The 23,791-nt window shown below is 34.9% G+C and overlaps 1 protein-coding gene and 1 long non-coding RNA gene across 2 annotated transcripts in view; both read left to right on the top strand.

The window, feature by feature from the left end:
* The first annotated feature begins 360 nt into the window (after positions 1 to 360).
* LOC105257385 (elongation of very long chain fatty acids protein AAEL008004) lies at positions 361 to 2,099 on the top strand. The gene is made up of 4 exons (XM_020029342.2): positions 361 to 440; positions 729 to 1,000; positions 1,351 to 1,653; positions 1,869 to 2,099. The coding sequence occupies exons 1-4, from the start codon at positions 392 to 394 to the stop codon at positions 2,097 to 2,099; spliced, it is 855 nt and encodes a 284-aa protein (XP_019884901.2). The 5' UTR covers positions 361 to 391.
* Positions 2,100 to 6,754: 4,655 nt separating this feature from the next.
* Positions 6,755 to 23,791, top strand: part of LOC112639252 — a 77,075-nt gene continuing 60,038 nt past the window's right edge. The window contains exons 1-2 of the long non-coding RNA XR_003123395.1: positions 6,755 to 7,371; positions 7,642 to 7,814. This is a non-coding gene — a long non-coding RNA (uncharacterized LOC112639252). The remainder of the gene's footprint in view (positions 7,372 to 7,641; positions 7,815 to 23,791) is intronic.

The following is a 23,791-nucleotide window of genomic DNA, read 5'->3' on the forward strand; positions in this document are numbered from 1 at the left end:
TGCTAATACTAATATTATCTTAATATATATAAATAATACAATTACGCATTTAAGTAGATTGTATGTTTTTTGCGAATAAAATAAAATTGTTATTAATAATGAATTGTAATCAACAATTAACATTAAAATAAAAAATGGACACGAACTTTTTGGACATTCGATATATTCGGCTTCACGATTTCATTGCATATAAAATGCATAATAAATGAATATAATGATACAAAGTAAACGGTATAAATAAAGTGGTATAAATATATAGAGTTCATTTTTTTAATAAAATCGAATATATCACTGTTGTTAAAGATTCGATTGGTTTAAAATATTTCGAAAAATTGCAGTGATAATCGATTATTGAGTGCATTGTCACGCTACAATAGTAGATTTGTGTGTCATGATGACTTTGATAAATACATTCCACTATTACTGGACAGAAATTGCCGGTGAGTATAAATATACATTGATCAGAATAATAATCATTTCCTCTTTCATCATTGTTGTTCTTGAGAAATATAAAATGTTATTAAAATAGCAAATTACATATTTCTCAAAAAATATAATTTACATATTAGCAATAATATTAGAGCTATTATTTTACATCAAAATGACTTAGATTGAGTTTAGAATTAAAAAAGCGAAAAATATTTCTTCACTGAATAGATTTTATTTAATAATATTCTCAATATATCACCTAATAACTGCACATTATAAATCTGTATTTGAGTTTTCAGATCAAAGAACAAACAATTGGTTATTAATGAATTCTATGTATCAAATACCGTTTCTGTTAATTGCTTATGTATATTTTGTCTTACGATGCGGACCTCGATACATGAAGAATCGGCCACCATATTCGCTAAGAACTTTTATGAAATTCTATAATATTTTTCAAATAATTGCAAATGCATGGTTAGTGTACGAACACATTGCCGCGGGTTGGTTTACGAAAATACCATTAACTTGTGTGCCGGTTGATTATTCTTACAAGCCTGATCCTTATAGAGTATGTTGCTAATTATTTATCTCTTCTTTAAAAATTTAACAAACGTTTAAAGTCAACAACTATAATATGTTTAATCATACATTTTATTAGTTTATTTACAGTTTCAATAATAAATTACATTATCCGTTTAAAAAAATTTTTATGTGATTTTGCTGATTTTTTTTGTCATAGTCATAATGATATACTAAATTAATCGTATAATATTAAAAGCTATTACGTATGTGTAAAATCCGTAATTGAATAATGAAAAACTATTACGTATGTGTGAATTTCACACACATCTACTTATAAATTATGTATACATTATAAATGAATCATAAACATTTAACAAATCGTACGAATTTTTTTAGTTGGCTACGACTATGTGGTGGATATCGCTCTTGAAGCTGGCTGATCTTATCGAAACAGGCATATATGTTCTCAGAAAAAAATACAATCAGATCTCGTTTTTACACGTATATCATCACGTGTCCAATTGTGTGTTTAGCTGGATTTACACAAAGTATGTCGCTGGTGGAATGACGACTTTTATCACCTTGCTTAATTGCTTTGTACATGTTATAATGTACACTTACTATTTGCTCGCGACATTTGGACCGACTGTACGGAAAGTCATTAATCCGATAAAACCATCCATAACTATCCTACAAATGGCAAGTTAACATAAAATGTTTATTGATTTGTTATCGAGATATTCACGAAACATTTGTATCGTTTCGTGAATATGTAAATCTGTATAAATATATATATTTATATATATTTATATACACGTACGTACATCTTTAAATAAAAATACAATTAAGATGGCATGTGAAAATTTTACGTGTGTAATGAATTATTTAATAAACTCTGATTTCTATTCAAACAGGTGCAATTTACCATACAGATAATTTACTTAGCTCAAACATTACTGCCAAGTTGTCCAGTACCAGCTGTTTTCGGACCTGTATTTATTGGAAATTTGATAATAAATCTGTTCTTATTCTACAGATTCTATAGGAACCGCTATATAAAATCTAAGAACATGTATTACTGTCAATGTAAGCTTAAAAAAGATTTAAAAGTAAATGTACGCTGTAAATGTAATGCATTTATGTAAATTTTTAAAAAATACGATGTATATATACATACATACATCTATATATATATATACAGGGTCTACCAAAAGTGTGGAAACCCCTAAATATCTCGGAAAATATACGTTTTACAGAAAAGTGTTTCCAACAAAAGTTGTAGGGTTTAAGAAGATCTATATACTGATTCTATCAGTTTGACCTTGGATGGCGTCGTCAAGGTCAGGTCAAGGTCACATTGACTTTTTTAAATGACACCCCCTACATTTGATTGCATATTCTTATAGCTTAATTCAAGAGCTTTCCAAAACACTATAATAATGTTCATTTTTATTAAGTACTTTGCGAGTTATGAGGATTGAAATAATTTCTTAATTTTACATAAACCATAAAATATCTAGTAAACCATTCATTTTTCGATTATCTTACCTTCATACTTTTATGTACAAATTAATGAGAGGAATCAATTGGTGTAAAGAAAACACATAGTTGTTTCTAAGAAAAAATATGTAATTTGCAATTAACAATTCCATATTTTTTCTTAAAAACAACTGTATGTTTTCTTTACACCAATTGATTCCTTTCATTATTTTGTACATAAAAGTATGAAGGTAAGATAATCGAAAAATGAATGGTTTACTAGATATTTTATGGTTTATGTAAAATTAAGAAATTATTTCAATCCTCATAACTCGCAAAGTACTTAATAAAAATGAACATTATTATAGTGTTTTGGAAAGCTCTTGAATTAAGCTATAAGAATATGCAATCAAATGTAGGGGGTGTCATTTAAAAAAGTCAATGTGACCTTGACCTGACCTTGACGACGCCATCCAAGGTCAAACTGATAGAATCAGTATATAGATCTTCTTAAACCCTACAACTTTTGTTGGAAACACTTTTCTGTAAAACGTATATTTTCCGAGATATTTAGGGGTTTCCACACTTTTGGTAGACCCTGTATATATATATATATATATATATATATATATATATATATATATATATATATATACATACAGGGTGTCCCAGTTATCTTCCGTCATCTTTCAAAGACAGATTCCTGGGATCATCTGAAAACGATTTTTCCTCAACGAAAATGTCGAGGCATTAATAATTTTCGAATTATAAGTTATTGGAAATAAGGGGTTTTCTGTAAACTAAGCTTTGTAGAAATAAAATCACATTCTTTGATTAATTTTAAATAGAGTTTACTTTAGTTGAGTTTTAATTTAAGATTTACTTGCAAAGATATATGATGACAAAAATCGGGAACATGCAAAAAATAATGACCTTCATTGACATTTTTGCTGAGGAAAAATCGTCTTCAAATGATCCCAGGAATCTGTCTTTGAAAAATGACGGAAGATAACTGGGACACTCTGTATATATTTATATAGGGTGTATAAAAAGTACCGGAACGGTGGAATATCTTGAAAACTAAAAATTTCAGAAAAAAATGTTTCAGATAAAAGTTGTAGGATTTCCAAAGGTCTATTTACTGACGTTATGAGTTTAACCTTGGGTGGCGTCGCCAAGATCAGAGCAAAGTCTCACCTAGAATTTTTTAAATGGGACTCTATTTTTTATTGCATATTCTTGTAGCCCTAAAACTACAATCAAGTTAGTTTTCATTAAGTACTTTCCGAGTTAGGAGGCTTTAAATTATTTCTTAATTTTACATAAACCGTAAAACATCTTGTAAAATATTCATTTTTCAATTATTTTACCTTAATACTTTTATGTACAAAATAATGAGAGGAATGAATTGATATAAAGAAAACACATAGTTGTTTTGAAGAAAAAATATGTAATTGTTAATTGCAAATTACATATTTTTTCTTCGAGACAACTATGTGTTTCCTTTACAGCAATCGATTCCTCTCATTATTTTTTACATAAAAGTATTAAGATAAGATAATCGAAAAATGAATATCTTGCTAGATATTTTATGATTTATGTAAAATTAAGAAACGATTTCAAGCCTCATACTCAAAAATTACTTAAGAGAAAAATATTTTATTATAGTGTTTTGGAAAGCTCTCGAGGTAAGCTACAAGAATATGTCATATAACGATAAAAAATGGGGGTTTCCATTTAAAAAATTCAAAGTATTTTTTATATAATCTTGACAGTTCTGTTCAAAGTCAAACTAATATAATCATTAAATAAATTATTTTAAGCCCTATAACTTTTTTATGAAACATTTTTCTCTAAAATGCTTAGATTCCTCAAGAAACTGCTGTTACAGTCGCTCTGATACATTTTGTATATGCAGTGTTCATTTCAAAACTTTCCATCCGTTTATTTCATGATTGACTATTTTTTTTTGCGAAAAATGCTATCTTAAATAAATGGCAATAAGAATCAAGTGATATATCATTTTAAAGATCTTTTGATTCTGTGTACAATTCTCTTTCTTTTTTTTATTTAAGTGAATATTTTTTGAAAAATTGTATTTGGAAGTTTTAGGTATCAAAAGTTTTACATACAAAGATACAATTTAGAGTAGAATTTATTTATTAGTCATTTATTATAATAAATATTCAAAATGTTTCCCATTGTTTTCTAAACAATATTTCTAAATAATCTAAAGAATTTCTAAATAATCTAAACAATTCTCAAATTCTGAATGAACATTTTGAAAAAGACTTTTATCTGTGAGGATACTTAAAATATGTTGTTTATGAAAAACATAAACGATTGCATCGAAGAATTATACAAGAATGCAAAGCTATCCTGTAGCAACTTTTTAAAATGTACTTAAATGTCCCCCTCGAAAAATTGACTGTCTGTTGACTTTTTTCGCAAAAAATAGTCAATCGTGAAATAAACGGGTAATAAGCTTGAAAAGAACTTGCTTGTAATGTCAACTGTCTTGCATTTTTACTTCAATATTATATATCGTAAATATAGTTAAATATAGTTAAAAATTTAGATTAGTCGCATTCCAATAATTATTTATGACAAACATCAAAGACGTTATTATTAATGTTTCAAAAATTTTTCTAATATTTTTTACAAAATAATAATATTTTAATATTTATACGTTTTATTAAGTACGAAAATGGGCTATGTAAGAGTAGTATAATTTGCGATCGCAGCTAAATGATTGTAATGCGACAAATGGATTATTTGCGAGTATGTTTTTTGGAGAGTGACGGTTATAGAATTAAGGATATAAAAATATAATATATAATTACGGAGTTTGTTAATTTATTATACAAACATAAATACGACAAGTATAAATTTACGTTTATCTATATATAGTTATATTCAATATCATTCTTATTAATCTACCACGAAAATTCAAGTTCAGATAGATTACTACATAATTAAATGCTAAGTACTTTGTTGCTAATTTATTGCTCTAAGCGCGTATTTATTACTTCTATCCATTAGCAGGAAAATGATAATTAAAGCTGCAGGTACTGCCATTACGCTATCTCTACTTCTGAAACACACTTAAAGCTGTAAATAAAAAACAAATACTAAAATTTGTTGTTAATTAATTGTTCAAAGATACTGCAGATTTCGAAAATATTTAATTTTTATAAACTCATCAACATGAAATACTACAAAATATAAAAGAAAAATCATCGAAAGAAAAAACCAAATTAAAAAGCTAACAATATCAGTTTGTTATAAAATTGGTTTTTGAATTAACTGCTCTCAAAATTGCTCTCAAAATCACTATTTTCAAATTTTTTCTCACCAGACTTAGAAAAAAAATAAAACAAATCTATGATGGTTAAACTGTCTATTATATATAAAACATATGAATGCAGTTGATTGCTGTAATAATTTTGGTCTTAAAATGTTTTCCAAATTAATTGCTCTTAAAATATCGAACTTATTATTATTTTTACAATCATTTAATTTGGAAAAATCAGTGTAGCAATGCTAACTGACGCACAAGAATAAACTAAGTTAAACGAGGAACAATAAATTTCATATTCTGTATGTTGAGAACACAGTTAATTTGAGGAACATTTTAAGACCAAAATTATAATACCAATTAATTGCATTAATGTACTTTATAGTCTTGTATACAAGCTAGCACCACGTTTGCAAGTAGCAATAAATTAATTATACTAATTATACAATATTTTTAAACATGATTTTTTATAGTGGGGTGTCAGGTTAATGAAAATTCTATATCATCGGTCACGTATGATAAATGCACTATATGTCGTAACAAGCAAATTTAGGAAATCAAATTGCCATCGGTAGAGATAAGTTTTCTCATAGCATCAAATTATTCTATATAAATACGAAATTATGTAGAAATTTTTACTCTTTCTTTAATCGGATAATTACTAATTAACTGATTAGCCTGCTTCTTGATAACCAATTAATAAAACACGCGTAATCTCGAGGGAAGGCTCTCTTTCGAGATTAAGGTCTAAATTATAAGACAAGATTGAGACGAGCGTAAAGCCATCAGAAGTGGAAAAAAGACCCGTAGGCTGGGCCCTCGGCAAAAGGAGGAGCGAAACTGCATCTCGGGCGAGTTGGGAGTACAACCGAAACGGTGGCCTCGAATCCTCCGCGCAAAGAGGGATGAGGAGGGTCGTGGCGTTTGCGCCGGCGGTCGTTGAGAGGAAAGGGTGCGTTGAGAGGGTAGTCTAGGTGGTAGGGATAGATGTGTAGGTGGTGGCGTACAACGGGGGTGGGGGTGGGGACAGGGAGAGGCGTGGAATTGGCGGAGGCAGTCAGTGGCTCGCCGCGCGCCACAACGACAGCCGGACATCGGCGTTGACTTTTTCTACTTATCTCGGTGCGCCTCGGACTCGCGAGGGACTCTACTTGTTTCGTCGACGGTGATTTCGCGCTTGAAAAAAAAGAAAATCGATTTTTCGACGTACATATGAAAGATAAGCGACCTACTCTAGTGTAGTTTTGACGTTTTTCATGCTTTTATTTAACGCGTTGCTGAAGTTTCTTCCTCCTTTGGTGCATTTTTTTTTTGTACACACACGATTTACCGGTCGCGTCGTAAAATCAAAAGGAGAATTTTTGAACGACGACAAGAGCCAAGAGCAGTAATTCGACGTGTACCGAGCTTTACGGCACAGATCGGATAGCAGGAATGCTCGAGCGAGCAGAGAATTCCTAGTTAAGATCTCTCAGCTTTGATGAAACGTCTCGTTCGACCTCCTGTTTCGAACGACGATCATTGTGTGCGTTAGAGAGGCTCTATCGTGCTGTACTTTGTGTATTTAATCAGTGAAGAAAATTATATGTGAATTTTGTGAAACGTGATTAATGAGCGGATATGTAACTCGATCTCTTTACGTGGGTATTTTTTTGCGTAAACTTGTGTTGCTGCCAAGAACTCACGCTTCCTTAATTGAAATCGATGCGTAAAATTGTCGATACGATATTCTTAAATTAGATTTGCATAATAATGAAACGTTTAAGCGATTAAAAAGCGTCAATTGATTCATAATTGATTTTAACGTAACGAAAGTTTACATGCAAAAAAATATCATCCGATTTCCGCGAGTGAATCTGCATGTGCGGAAAATTCTTTCCGAAGTTTGCTATTGCGGTTGTTTTCGACAGGAGGACCACATCTTTGAATCTCGAGACTCGAGTCGACGATTTACCGATTGTGCGAAAATACAGTAGTGTTGGAGAGCAATTCTTGACATCTGGATAACAAGCGAAAGGGCGTTGATTTTCTCGACGATAATTAGCGTACATGACACACGTGTAACGAGAACATCAAAAGAAAGGTAACGTAAACGAGGACGAAGCACGTGAGAGAAGAATTTTTCTTTCGACGCGACGGTTCACTCTAAATAGTGTTTGCATGTGCAAAACATCGAGTTACTGAAACTGCTGGCAATTGCTGTGAAATGAGAAACAGGATATCTCTCGATGTAAATTAAAACGTGAAACGCCTCAATTATCTAAGTATAGTCCTGGAGTAATAGTTATCGTGCTTTTCAAATCGGGAAAGTTTTGTCTTTCTAATGCTATTATCGTCATTCGACAAATAGGTAACTTTATATCTTGTGTTCCAATGTTATAAGAGAGAAGAAAGAGCGCTCCTAACAACAATCCTGAAATAATATTATAAGTATGCGTTATTTCATACGCGTTAAAATAAAAATATAATAAATTGAAAATATAACGAGCAATATAAAACTCTGTCTGTGATGAATCTAAAATATCTTTTAAACCTTATTACGTCGTAACTCAACATGTAAATAATAATTTGTATAAAAGAGGTAAAACATTACGTATAAAAAGATAATTTAATATTAATATAATAATTTTCTGTATGAGAAATTTCGAAATGCTCTAAATTAAGGAAACATAATTATGAGGAAATTAATGAAAACTGTTTGGATTGTACACATTGTACACGCAACCGTTTGTTCTCTAACTTTAATTGGATATACATAATATAGATCTTATTTTCAATTTATTTTATAATTACGTATCGGAGAAATAATTCCCGTGTAAAGCATATTAGGCATTTTTCTCCTAATTAGGGCAATAAATTTAATCGCATTTATCTTAACTATTTAATAATCAGATTAAGAGCGAACCTCGTCTATCGAGCGATCGATAATACGCGTTCGCTAATTCCACGGAGCTTTACGTGCGTTTTCACTTCGTCGCCACCATGCTACATTTACGCGGTATTTACGGCGTTTTATTTGCGGCATCATGTCAGAAGAAGAAAAAGGTGTTATATTTTCGAACATAAAACTGTTGCACCGCAAGCATAATGAAACTGCGACTGCGCATGCAGCTATATCGCTCCTCGGAGCAAGCGGCCCGCGTCGAAAGTTAAGCGAATTCTCTGAACAATGTAACGAGAAAACAGACGGAGCGTGAGTAAGAAAGAAACCGTCGTCCTTTGTTTTCGTGGTTTATATGAATGTCGTGGCATTGTTACGGCGGAAGAAAAGCCGTTGGCAAACTGGAAGCATTTTCATGGGGCAACATCGAGAGCGCGCGCAGTCGACGCTTTGGCTCCCCTCATGGGGTATTTATTTTTTTTACCACGAACTAAGTACATCTCTCGCCAGCATTGGATATGTCGCATGAAAAAGTTTTTATAAGAATTTACTAGTGAATTGGAGAAACGTACTTTTATCTATACTTTTTCGGAGTTAATGTTGCAGGTTATTTGCAATTTTTGTATCATAAATACACGTCGATTTTGTCAGGGGAATAACGTTCATGATTACTTTCTTATGTGGTACAGTTAATGTTATTTCGAGAGAATATTTTTTCCAAATGTTAGAAACTTAGAGAATTTTTCTGAAACATAAATAAACAAAGTAAAGATAAATCCAAACTTTTTCCATGTTTGATAAAATTAAATGTTAGAAACTTAGAGAATTTTTCTGAAACATAAATAAACAAGGTAAAGATAAATCCAAACTTTTTCCATGTTTGATAAAATTAAAAAGTACATCAATGACGTTCACTGACACCGCCATTTGTCAGTAATAAAACGAAATAATCGTTTAGGAAAATCATTGGCATTTATGAAAAATACTGTCATCGATATTCTTTCGGCACAAAAAGAACGTAAGGTCAAGGATCGGAAGAAGAAAAAAAGAAAACGCTTTCTCTTGTCATTTTTCTCCACCGGACATTATCCAGTAGTCTCGTCACGCCTGCGATTGAACGAACAAAACGTGTTCGATGGACACGATTGGCCAGTGTAACGACTTTTATGGCCAACTCTCGAAAGAACGATCGGCCAAATAAATTGCTAGCGCACGCGATAAAAAAAAGCGTATGGTACGGGGTTTTAGATGGCGGGGAGAGACGAGAACAAAAAGGGAAGAGCGGCGTGGCACCGGCAGAGCAGGGGGCAGGGCAGAGAGATATCGCAGTCGGGGGCGAGTTTGGTAAAGTTGACGGGCGATATTACGGAGCGGGCGTGAAAAACGAGCGGGACATAAAAAAAATCACCCTCGGTCTCTTTTGTCCGCCCTCGCGATCGAGGTCGGCGGGTCAGCCACTTGATAAAAGCGAGAAAAAAGAGGAAAGAGCCGAGCCTGTCTTTTATCTTGTTCTAATTATGGGATTGACGGATCGATGTGATAAAGACAGGTCGACGATAAAATTTACGGTTGTGATAATAATAAGAACGTAAATAATAATGTGACAACGAGAGAGATTCTAGGAGAGGGAAAATTAAATTGTGTAAAATCGCATCGTCAACGGAACAGATTTGAAGATGATTTATCGCGTTGAGAGCATTGTTTACTGATGTAATATTCATGATATTGTGTTAGCGCATTATTCCTTCACCTATGTCGTTCGTTAAACTCGTACGTTAGAAGATTTTCCGGCGCAGGGAATGTATGGGAGTATGTACGTACACATATACGTGAATTAAACTAATTGCGAGGTGTTAATAGAGCTTGCTTCATTATAGCGCCGAGTGATTCCGCCAGACTATACATCCGTGTTTAATCGAATAGTCTGTTTATGACATTTGTTGCGTTAATTCGATGCGTTTCTCGAATTACCAATTTATGCTCCGGCATCTATATATTCGTAGATAAATATATATTCTCTATTTTATATATGCATTTTATGCACATGTGTGTATTAAATATTTGTTCCATATTTCGGGAAAAATATTTCTTAGAATATAGTTACACAATAATATTTATCACACATTTCGATAGCATTATAAATTATAAAAATATTCACTTTTTAATACAAATTATCTTTATAATAATTTCGAGATTTAATACCAATTACATATTAAAATCAGATTATACATAAATATTCTTTTATTTTTGTGTTATTTGAAAACTATCATTAAAGAGAATATCATTTGAACTATAATTCTTATAATTATTTCTTCTAATTTCTTCCAATAAATTCCAACACTGTCTTAGATAGGATGAGTGCTCTAAGAGTATTGATGTAAAGGAAGGAGAGATAATAACGATATTCATTCAATTTTATCTAATCATCGGATTGAATTAGGGTGTTAGTGGAAACTGTCGTCGGTTTAACAAGCCACGATTAAATCTCCTTCCGCATCTTGCCACGGCGACATCCTTCGCGAATTGGGTCTCGTTATTCACGCTTCAATATCTCGCGGTTGACTAATACAAATATATATGTACGTGCGACGGCATAGTCTGGAACTAATCCCGTGTTTGTCGGTTTGCCACAAGCGCGCAATCCGGAGGAGCCGATATTCGTCGGATATGCAAATCGCTGATCGGACGTCGATTCTAGCTCGAAAATCGGCAAACAGCGCAAGTTCGTCGATGCACTTTGTACCTTGCGAAATATTCCCTTCCATGTTGTATATTTACGCACGAAAATGGGATATACATACATGCATATATATATATATATATATATATATATATATATATATATTTCGCTCTCTCTTTTTTTTATACAGTATTTTCGTGTTTTGTTCCGTAAGTGGTTAATATGCGTGTAACTTAAAAGACTTATACATCTCTCATCTCATGATCAACGTGCGCGACGAGAAAAATAATATATAAAATAAAATAAAAATAATATATGTAATTTATTCATTAATTTGAGAATCTTGTGAATTTTAGAATAATTTTAGAATAATTTATACATATGTAAGAAAAAGTTATTCTGAAAGTCTTTCAAGCTCTAAGTTAATGATAATAAACTATATTAATAATATATTGTGAGGTAGATTTGGAATTGATTTTTTAGAAAATTTTTTTCTCTCGTTTTATCGTTCCTGATCTTTCTCACGTATATTACGACGCCGCACTGCGTACAATACAATAATCTCTACAATGCAGGACAGGATCTGTCGAAAGTGTACCGGAGATCGAACCGCGCTCGAATGAAACCCGTATTCGCGACGAGTTTATTCAACAAACAACCAATCAGAATACCCCTTTCTCTCTCTCTTCCTCTCTCCTGTGACCGGTTTAAAAAGTTAATCCGTCAAAAGCAATTCCGTTTCTCTGTTCCTGTCACAACGCACTATCGTCGGTCCCATCCTGTAAACTTCCGATCGATTTTGCAACGTGCTAGAGTAAGTTAAATATTTATCAACGTGCCGGACGGAAAATGTGTTATTTAAATGCGGCGTTCCCTAAACGGATTGACTATCGATAGCGGCAAACGCATGTTCTAACGCGCGTATAGGGTGAACCGAAATGTTCCATGTCTGCAAAATATCCACGATATATCGCGTTGATCAAACATCAGTCTGATCAGTCTGATTACTAATTAATTAAAACATGAAATTTATTAGCAAACGTATCTAAAGTATCATTTATATAAGACAATCTCCTTAGACGTGAAGGTTCGTTCCAAGCCTTTTAACGGAAGCTTAGGAGTATGGGTTATAATCGACTTTGTCGCTAGAGATTTTCACGAAACTGAATAAGAGGCGGAGGGAAAGACGCGAGGATAAATTTGTAAAGTTAATCCGACAAATTTCACTAGCAACGAGGCCGGGATTTGCAAATTTGAATCGCCGGATTTCACGAGGACCGTAATTATTTCTGCTCGAGCGTCAAGACTGATTACAATGGTCTCTCGGTGGCTTTAATTCAACAGGATCTCTTTGAAGAGAGGATGCCACTCTGGAAACGATAGGTCGGTCGCTGCTAATTTCGGAACGCTTTTGTTAAATAATTTTATTTGTTACGTCCCGTTATTCTGCGTGAAAAAAAAATAAACACCTCAAAATAGTAAGTTGACGTCGCGAAAAAAAATCTAGTTTTCTTTTGTGGCACATGACGTACACATTTGTACATTCCCGGCATTGTTGATCCTGGGTACAACGGAATTATTTAAGATCGAAATCGGGTGACATTTCTCCAACAGATCCTTTCCTCGCTGTAAATTTCTGACGAATAATATATGCGTCATGCCAACAGAATATTCAACGTTTTTCACGAAAACGAAAGAGAGGAAAATCGGAACTTCCGTTGTATCTTCTTGAGCTGCAACTTACGGGGCGGACGAGAGGTGCGACGGAAAAATCCTGAAGAAAGTAGAGGATTCGAGAGGCAGGAGGAAAAGGATGGCAGAAAGGATGGGAAGGAAAGAGGGCGAGGCAGAGTAATGAAAAGCGAGAAAACACGGAATGGAGATGAAATAGCCGAATGAGAAAGAGTGTCTGGTGGCGTTCTAGAGACAACCGCGGAAGAAAGATGTCTGCGGCATGTTTGAACGGCGACAGCGCCGGCGACGAACTCCTCGGATCTTTTAAATTCCGCGAACTCTTGCGGAATTGCATCTTGTGCGAGGAGGACGCGGTACGTGCGCGAATGCACAGTCGTCCGTCATTTTTGCTTTCGCAGAAGGGTCGGTTTAATTAAATGTTCGCCGTCCGACGTGGGATATCGTCACGAGACCTATTGTGCGTGAGTGCTCTCGTCACGCAAACGGCGAATACGCGACGGACATTCTCGCGGTGATATTTGAGAGCGAATACAGCTCCACGAATACGCAGACGGTCCCAGAGGTCATTTACTTCAGTCGTTCAGATCTTGCGACGAATTTAAAGTCGAAGCTTGTGTAAGCGAAACTAAACGAACTTCGCGCACTTTATAACTGCTCTGTTATCGCTTGAGTGATATTCGGAATGCAGATAGATATTATAATTTCATGTGTATATATTGGAACAACGACGATTAATCTGATCGTGTCTTGAATCTTTCGAAGATAAATTCTCTAACGTATTCTCTTTTGAATCGACAATATCGGTCCGTTCGTGTTTTCTTCGGTATTCTTTTCTTCGTATAAAATATTATTTGAAAGCCCTTCGACGAATCGTGAAAGGACATCCGAGCGAAACGAAGTGACACATCGGCGTCCGCGATTTTGACATTTCCTGTGACGTTCCATACTTTCCCTTTTGGGATCGACGTGGACGGCGCACAAACGTCGGTATTCCTTCCGTTCGGCTGACAGGGAGTCCGCGTTTCATCCCGCAAAAGCCTCCGTCGGAGAGCCTCGCCGGCGATATTTCTGTAAATGTATGGTAACCGCATGCGCCGTATGGAAAAGGACGGGAGTTACTACTTCGGAAACAAGAATTCGCCGGCAGATTTGTTTGCGGATTTAATTTGTGATTTAGATCGCGAAAGATATTTATGGCCCGTCGATATTTCCGGGACAACCCGCTCTTGTATTTGCATGCTCGGATGAATAAATACGAGGGTGGAATTTTCGCTCGCGAAACGCATCGCGCTAGGATAACTCTGGCTTGTTCTCCTCGCGAATTCTAGCGTGGGAATAAATATGAATTAATCAACGCGCGACAAAAAGAGGGAATAAATTTATACATATATAAATATAAATATGAAAAACATCATTATATTTCACACTCTTGTTTTTTAACGAAGACAAACGTAAAAAAAATCGAATCTGATGCAGACATAATTTAGATATTTTTATAATACACTCGAATATATATAAATTCAACATCTCAAAATTAAACATTTTATCTGTAAGATATGTAACGCTCTCGCGATATTGATAGGTATATCTAAAATAAGGGACGTCTTGCTCATTTCATATACGACTTACTTTTTTTAACTAATAAAATGTAATCGATTAGGGCAGACACGTCGAGCGAGAGTACGAAGACACTGTGAACTCAATGAAGTTTCCGACGTAATGGCAGATTTATACCTCGTTTTGCACATTTTTTTTCAGAGGAACTTCCTCTTTAATGCTACAAGCCTCTGCTGCCTTGAGTTTTGAAAGTTCATTCCTCCGCGCGTCTTGTTTCACCGTCCTAGGCTAGATTGCGATCGAGAAGACGGCAGGCTGTAAAGCCAAGTAGAAGTTTAATAACATTTCTATAAAACATGCTTTACTCAAGAAAGTTCGTAATAATATTTACCTCGCGTTGCAGCTTAATTTATGTCGCGTGCGAAGTGTCGCCGTGTTCTTTAAGCGTTTTGTCACGTTGCTTATTAAAAACTTTAATCTCTCACTTTTCAATCAGCTGACCGTAATTAAAGCATATTGTTCAGTTACAACGACTAAACGACTGAACGCTTTATTTATAATGCCTGGTGTTTTCTCTTGAACCTGCAGCTACCTCGTATGCACACGCGATGAAATCAACGAACAGAATTCAATCGCGGTCGAAGGAAATCCTTTATTGTTTTCCTTTGTATGGTTAACTGCATAATTCAAGAAAAATTTTATCATCGCGCGTTGATCCAGTGGATGTGTGTGTTGTATCGAGTACACCTCAGCTTTATTGAACGAAATCCATATCGATGCATCCGGAACGATACAATGGGTCCCTCGAGGGCCGCTTTCCACTAGTGCGGGACCCAGCGTATGCCTGCCTAATGGTCAACCAGCGCCAGTTTCCGGTGTTTCGACCCTGGATATTAGCCACAGGCAACGTTTGAGCGCAGTGTCGAACAGTGTTCGACAACGGATAGTGATCCGGGTCTAATCCTTCTAGTCTGATACATACGTCGTGAGTGAAGCGACTGCAAGTTCACGAATTGTTTCGCCTCTCTAACGAATTGCTTACAATCACGCTCATCAACTACAACTGCGTTTATTATTTTATTTATATAGAAATTATTTTATGTAGATGTATAGAAAATTTGTGCGCAAAATGCTCTTGAAAAAGAATTGCGCCTAAAATATAGTAAACATTATTAATCAGGATTCGGCTAATTCTTGTCGCGTATATTCGCGAGCATTAGAATATTTAATATAGATCTCGTTGACAAAACTGGGACGCTTACGACGATGCAAGAATATCGCTGCTGCATGGAAAACCGCTTTTATCATTTTCTTTTTTTTTCCATTGCTATGGATATATGCTGGTGTACCCGGGGTACTTTATGACGTCGTTAAAAGCGCCTTCCTCTTTTCCCCGTCAACCACGACCGCGTATGGCACCCTAGAAATATCGCGACTCGTGCACGAGTCTCGAATTTACGTGTCGAAGACAACGACACATGTTCGATGATCTTTCTCGTTCGCTCGAATAACATGTTTTTGCGTATCGCGACACTTTATCTTGATTGGATACCGTGCGTTAGAGAGGCATAAATTTTAATGGCAAAAAACTCGGAAGCAAAAGTTATGTATTGACGTAGCTCGTGTCGCTCGCGAGTGACATAGCTCTATTTGTATCTCTAGCAGTACATTTATTTGGAAAAATGTCAATATAAGTTGCGGTGTTCTTTGCAAGGAAAAGATATGAAATTCGAAATCATATTTCGAAGATAAACGAATCAAGAAAGTGAAACGTTCTAGAAAATATGCTAAACACGATGCAATATTATATATCATATCGATGTCGAGATATAAAAAAATGAGACTCTATCAATTCATTATCAATTTTAATAAATATCAATAAATAAACGAATTAATTAGATGTTTGTACGCAACACTGATTTTCAGTCAACCATGAATATCCAAAGAAAGTTGTATTTTATGGTTTTAAAATGAGATAACCACGATGCTTCATTGTAATTCCAGTTCCATGTTAAAAGTTACCTCGTGTCGAATATCCAATGAGTCTTTAAGTATCTTAACCTTTCGAAGACTAAAAGCTTCTTAGCATCGGCAGAGACTATTTCGTTGTGTAGTTATTTATATTTTTACGAAAATTAAGCGATGCACAGTTTCATGCTTATGCGCAAAATTGCGTTTTTTCATAAATTTGATAACATCATTTATTAAAAAAAGAAGAAAAAAATGAATCGATTTCTACGAAACAATTTATTTAAAAATCTGCTATTAATATTTTATATGGTTTCATTTAATTTATTATATAAATTTTATTAAAAAATTATTTTACAAACTTATACGACTTTATAAACTTATAAAAGCTCCTATTCTCTCTTTTTCTTTCTAAATTTTAACTGGAATTTATGATAAAAGCTAATAAAAATTCTTGGAAAATATATTAAATCGCACAAAATTTTATATGAAAATTATATGAAAATATATACATAGCATGTGTGTTATATTTTGACGTATTTTAATATATTTATTTCTTCTTTTTTAAATAAAATAAAAAAATAATAAATGTTACTCATTCCATTTGTTTTACGTATTTTACAGTTAAAGGTTGTTATTAGTAAAAACGCATGTTTTCTTTTTTCGGAGTTGAAAGTTTAACCGTAAAATCTACGAGAGAGAATCGCGTTGCTCCTGAAAAAAAATTAGAAAAAAACGCAACACAGTGTGTTCACTGTCAATCACGATGCCTTGTCGATCTCAACATATATATACTTTTAAACCCTCGACGGATTCGTCGTGCGTGATTGATTTTCGAGATTTTGTCGCACACGTTTTCTATCACCCTCGCGCATTCGTCGATGCCGTTGCATCGTTAATCGTTTCCATAAATATATTCTAATCGGAAATCTTTAGCTGCTGAGAGAAAAATTCTATTGAGTGTGCTACGTGGTTTCAAAACTCGACATCTGTGCGCGCTAACCATATTGTTCACCTGACAATAGATCGATATCCGACTCACGTGAAAACAAACATTGCTTTTGTATTCCATCTGCATTTACGCGCGAAATTGGATATCTCTTTCACAAAAAAATCTCAGCGTTTTTTCTATCACCCATCGTAGATCACACATATGCAATTTGTTAGCAGATTTTATATCCAAACAATGTGAAATAACAACGGTAATAAGATATTTTGTAAAGATTCAATCTCGTTAATTAAGCTCGACTATTATTGTTTTTCTCTCTGATGAGAAAGTTTTTCTCTTTTCCATTAAAATATTTTAAATTTTGAAAAATTCTCACAAAATTCGTACAAACTGTATTTACATGATTCTCTATTTTCAGTAATTATTTTTTATTTCTTCTCCAGAGATACATTTTCCCGAATAACATCGTTCTATAACTCAATTCCGTACACATGCCACGCGACGAATATCAAATGATATTCCATCTAGAAAATCTTCCTTTTGTTCGGGAAACTCCGACCGCGCTTTGCCGTCCTCATGGACGATGTATGCCGTCTGGCGCATTGAGAAGGGTCGTTCAGAACACTAACAATAAGATAGAGACGATGCTTCGAGGTCCCTGAGCGAAGAAATATCGTTGAAAGTCCTGAGGAAACCAATTTCGTTTCGCGCATACCCGTTCCCGAAAAGGATCACGTTTAGACCCCCCCCGGCTAACGCAGAAGTCGAAACGTAAATCATTTTAGTCCTCTCCTTCCCATCCCCCTCCCCGTCGCTTCTTTCTGCTACGATGCGGGAGAAACGGAGAGGAACGATAATGGCGGTGTAATGTACTTTGAAGTTTGCAGGTTAAAGTGACCGCGGTTATCTTGTCGGCGCGCGGCGCTATTATATTTTGCCATTACCTCCCCCACGCGTCTCTCCCTCTCCCTTTCTCGTGGTCTACCATCCCTCGCGAAAGTCGACTAATCGCGTTAATGTCCGGTACCAAATTCGTAGCGGGTTCAAAGTTCGTCGTTCGACCGCACCGACGTTAAGTATAACGAGGTGCGACGTATAATGATCGCGGTTGAAATTTCGTCTCGCAAGTAGCCCTGCGGAAAATCGGGAGGCGCGATCTTCCGCTTTTTGAAACTTGCCACTCGCAGCTGGCCATCGACTCTCTTCTTTTTCCGACAATCCGGCACTTCCAGACGCACGAATGAAATTCTCCTGATTAATGCGGAAGAGCGACTAGTCGGGATTTAGATTCGGTTATTACAGACCCGGCCGCCACGTCGCGTCGCATCCCGTCCGCGTCGTTTCGTTGCGGAAACTTTCATATTCCGCCCTGTGGGACAACGTTCTTAACGTAATGAAATCCGCGGCTATTCTGCTGCTGCATTCTGTCATTCTTAATGCTCCTTTTGTCGTCGTATATCTATCCGCGGCCGTATATATCGCTCTCGAGTTTGCACAATGTGTATTTCTGCAGTGATAGCAGACACGTACGTTCAGACGCGCTGCTCGTTGCTCGAATTCAGAAGCTGCCCGGAAAGTTTTCCGGGAAAATAGATATTGCGCAAGAAGCTGTAAAAATTCGACGAGGAAATATCGCGGCCGCGAAGTTTGTCCGTTTAGCCATCAAATGACTTTACTCGTGACTTTATTCTTTTCTCTATATTCCCGACTTTATTCGCAAGTAAATGCATAAATGTATCGGCTAACCAAAGTTTGCGAATTGTTCATGACGAAAACAACCTAGCACAATGTAAATGGGTATGCTGTACTGCGAATAACTATCAAGATGAGTAAAAACATTTTTATCTTGCAGCGCAAATATAAATGTCCCCCTTCCCTATCTCTCTCTACTTTATAATTATTAATTACTGTCTATTACTTTATAATTACTAATTATTATTTATTACTTTGTAATTACTAATTATTATTTATTACTTTATAATTACTAATTATTAATCTATATTATTTATTTATTTTTGAACTACATAAAACGAAGAAATACAATTGTTGCGATGATGCTGGTCTCTGTTATTTAATTACAATATTTGCTAACGAATCGATTGCAGCGAATATCGTTATAGTCATTATTGACCGTCTTTATAGCATCAATTTGACTGGGATCAATGTAGATCAAAGTATATCAAAACTCGATGTCTCGTATACTATCAAAGTGCACCAATACGAAGGCATTATGTAATTTGTGTGTATTTGTTCATGTTCTCGATATAAACATCACTTCTGTCGTATACCACATGGCATATAATATCGGAGATAAATTTATTGTAATAGTTAATTGTAGTTAGCAGAGTGTATATTATTCTCTCTAAAGAGCAAAATTTTCCTTCTGTTACATTTTAATTAAAGTAATGCGTCATGAAAGCTTCCGTTATAATAAATTGAATGTTTTATCGTAAATTAAATTTACTTAACTCGATAGAACTCATTTCGCTGTTTTACACAAGAATATCTATCGTGTTTATTAAGGGGGAATTTACATAGCAACGCGCGAAAGAGGATATCATGTTAATGGAAACTGAATTTAGCAAGTCCGATGCGATTCGACTTGTCGGCGTAAAATGTCGATCATTTTAGTTTTAGTCCTTCGTCTGAAACATGAAGCAGCACAAATGAGATTGTGTCATTAATCGACAAGCCGTAAAAAAACTGTTTCCTTGATCTGATGCCTTGATCCTTTCTTACTCTCACGAGATGAAAATATTTTCTTTCCGTAAGATATATGCGCTCCACTTCCTTAGCAAGGTAGAGTACGTGCGATCTCCCGACATCCCACTCCGATCAGAGACGATTTACTCTCTGCCGAGAAGCTCTTTAAAGCGGAGTCTTGCTCACGTCCGGCTCCGGCATCGATCCGATATTACTAGGATGAACCAAAAATTTTATCAAACCTCGCCTGGATTCCGGATAAAATTCCAAGAAGATATTTTCTTCACTTTATGAGTTTCCAATCCTTTCACGCAAGATCCATGCAATTTTGATAAGAAGAATACTTTGCGTGCAACATTGTGCGGAAAATAGCGCAAAAAGATCTTGCGAAAAAATTCCTCCGTAAATCGTATCCTTCTATATTATATCTCCATTTACTTATATTTAATTTTAAGTTTTTATACGATCTGTTTTCGATTTGGAAATAATGCGAGTAAATAGCTCATGTTTTAATTCATATTAGCATATATATTAGCATATATATATTATTAATTCTGAGTTAGTTGGTGAGACTGATTAGAATTCGTTGCACGTATGTAAATGGATGATGAGAGTTTTGAATTTCTTGTTGATAAGTGAAATGTCAACGATCTTAAGCAATTTAAATCAAATACTTTTATCGTGTCTTGAAATCTCGATACGCGATGACCAAAACGTGCCTCGACTCCCATATGTTTGCCTACAATTTCCAATGCATTCAAATGTAAAGACTTTAACTGAAATGTGTCGGTGGAGAAAAATGAAGAGACGTATAAGAATTTATAAATTTAAAAATGTATAAAAATAAGATCCGCATATAATCGTAAACAAACTTTTAAACAATACTTCAGAAGAAACGATAAAAATATTTTAATAAACACTACCATTTTTTATATTGCATTTGAGAGTAATTTGATAATTTAGAATAGATAAAAGAGTTACGTTTATCTTGACTATTGTTGCGTAGCGAGTAAATTTGTATCGATATATATTTTTCTTAGCGACATACAAAGCCCGAGCAGAGAAGTCGCGTGCATTTTTCTTGCAAGTGTCACCTCTCCCCACACGATATGGGGACACAACAATGCGTATCCGGCACAATGTTGTGGCGCAAGAGAGACGCTTCAGACGGGTCATAAATATCGTCCGACCATCATAAAGTTTACTTTATTTGCTTAACTTCTGCTAGGAAGGGCAGGGGATTACAAGCTGCACGAGGTTGAGTCGAATAGTATCTTCCTGCCGGTTTCCTTCGATGGAAAAAGGAAGTCGAAAAGGACGGGAAGGCACGGCAAAGACGCGGACGAAGCTCAGGACATCCGTTAGGATGATGCATTGCCACCCTAGGCGCGTACACAATCTCCTGGGTAACCTGCAAAGTTGTTTTGGCATAATGCCATAGACACGATTTTGTCTCCAAAAAAATACGGTGACCTGCTGAAAACGAAACGAAGAGAGAGAGCATCATCTGACACTTGCGTGTCCTATGTGTGTCCGTATGTGCATATATAGGATGTACTGTTTATTACATATGTTTTTCGAGCTGTAGATCTCTCAGAGTGAATTATGAAAAACGGAGATTTAATAAAGCGAAGAATTAATATATATATAAAGAGGAGCATCCCTTAAAACGAAAATTGTACAATTTCGGCAAGACTAGAAAAACATTTTAATTTTTTAAATAAGCATATAATCTGTAAAACAACAGAATATAATGAATCTAATAATATGAATGTAAGAAAGAGAAACATTACGACAAATAATAGGTAATCTAGCGTCTCGATTTTACATCAAATAAGATTCTATCCTAATTTACTCGATCGATCGAAAAACATAAAGTAATAAAGCGGAGAATTAATATATATAAAGAGGAGCATTCCTTAAATCGAAAATTATACAATTTCGGCAAGACTAGAAAAACATTTAAATTTTTTAAATAAACGTATAATCTGAAAAACAACAGAATATCTAATAATATGAATGTAAGAAAGAGAAACATTACGACAAATAATGGATAATCTAGCGTCTCGATTTTACGTCAAATAAGATTCTATTCTAAATTACTCAATCGATCGAAAAAGAACAATATGTATAGTGCTTACACATAGTAATTACGAATAATGGATCATCTGGATTTTAAAATACTATTTAGAAACCATGTCTTTTCTCAATAACGTGAAACGCGACAGGAATCGGTGTAACGAGACCGCCGACATTATTAATTGGCGCAATAATAGCCAACGTACCCTGTTCCGGAATGATATAAGAGTTAATCCAGCGGAGTGCAGCCGATATTCGTACGCCCCGTTCATAGCTACGCTATTATATCCTATGACCTACATTACATCTTGTCCACCATTCTAATCAGCCTGCCAATCATGATCTTATATTACATCTTGTTCATCCTTTGATTACTGCTTTAAATGCATCTTATGCGTCATGCTTAAGAGCTTCTGAAAACATTGCTTAAACGTTACGATGTAATCAATCACTGGATTTAATGATGATACATAGATAATGATGGCCAGATTGAAGATAAACAAAGGTTTTGAATTTATAGCGTAGTTTATTTTAATTAAATCGCATTCGTTTTATCGTTAGTTGACATTGGCAACTTATTTTTATGAGAGAAGAAAGATAAAATCAGAATTAAAAAGCATGTAGACGAGAGGAAGGAATTAATATTATCGAGTAGTCGGAAAACTTTGAATAATCTCTAAAATGAAATGGCGAAGAGTACTATCGGATATCGGAACATCCTTAAGAAATCACGAACCTGAATTTGATGCACGCACTTCGATCTACACATTGAAAATGCAACGTCGCGTACTTTGCACTCCGCTGCACTTTGTCATCCCAACGACCATTGGCGTGGCCGAGTTTCTAATTAATTGCAGCCCGACTCTCCTCTTCAAGAACAAGTGAGGCGGCAGAGTTGATAGCTAGTACCGAGGTGGAATTCAAATTAGCCGGCATTACATAGCGGAGGAGATTTCTTTCTTCCTCTTTTTCTTCGTAAACGTATTTTTTTTTACATTCGATTAAACTTGCTTTATTTTGCTTCCAAGATATTCCGAAATAACTGTTGTGAGTTTATCGCCATCATCGTCATCCCTTTTGTGCTGGTAAATTATACGTAGAATGGGAGAGAGGGGAATGTGTTGGGCAGATCATTTACCTTTGCCTGCGCCGCTGCCTGCTCGTATTTGGGATAGCAGATATTGCCCGCATCGGTTCATTAAACAACCATACATACGATTACCGCATCGAATGCATTCGTTTTCTCAATGAGCGAGAAGTGTATTATTTCCTAACTATTGAAAATTAAATATTCTCTCGTTAAATCATAGACAGTCGTCTCAATATTATTAATAATATTATTAATAACGTAATGCACGCGCGATGATATCCATATCCGGGATATTAATAACTCTCTATAACGGTGATAAACCTCGGAAAAGTATATTAAAAGACAACACAGAGACATTCTCTACTACGATGTATGTACGAGAATAAAAATATTATTTAAATGAAAAGCGAATATATCTCAGTGTCATAAATCTCGAGCTCTTCTTCCTCGGCGCGCGT

Source organism: Camponotus floridanus, unplaced genomic scaffold (genome assembly GCF_003227725.1).
Source record: "Camponotus floridanus strain SB8 unplaced genomic scaffold, Cflo_v7.5 scaffold53, whole genome shotgun sequence".
Lineage (NCBI taxonomy): Eukaryota > Metazoa > Arthropoda > Insecta > Hymenoptera > Formicidae > Camponotus > Camponotus floridanus.

What these genes read in the sequence shown, in the direction of transcription:
- LOC105257385 (XM_020029342.2), top strand. Translation starts at nt 392, where the DNA reads ATGATGACTTTGATAAATACATTCCACTATTACTGGACAGAAATTGCC. An exon ending in TTACTGGACAGAAATTGCCG is followed by an intron (nt 441 to 728) that starts GTGAGTATAAAT and finishes TTGAGTTTTCAG; the next exon opens with ATCAAAGAACAAACAATTGG. An exon ending in ACAAGCCTGATCCTTATAGA is followed by an intron (nt 1,001 to 1,350) that starts GTATGTTGCTAA and finishes GAATTTTTTTAG; the next exon opens with TTGGCTACGACTATGTGGTG.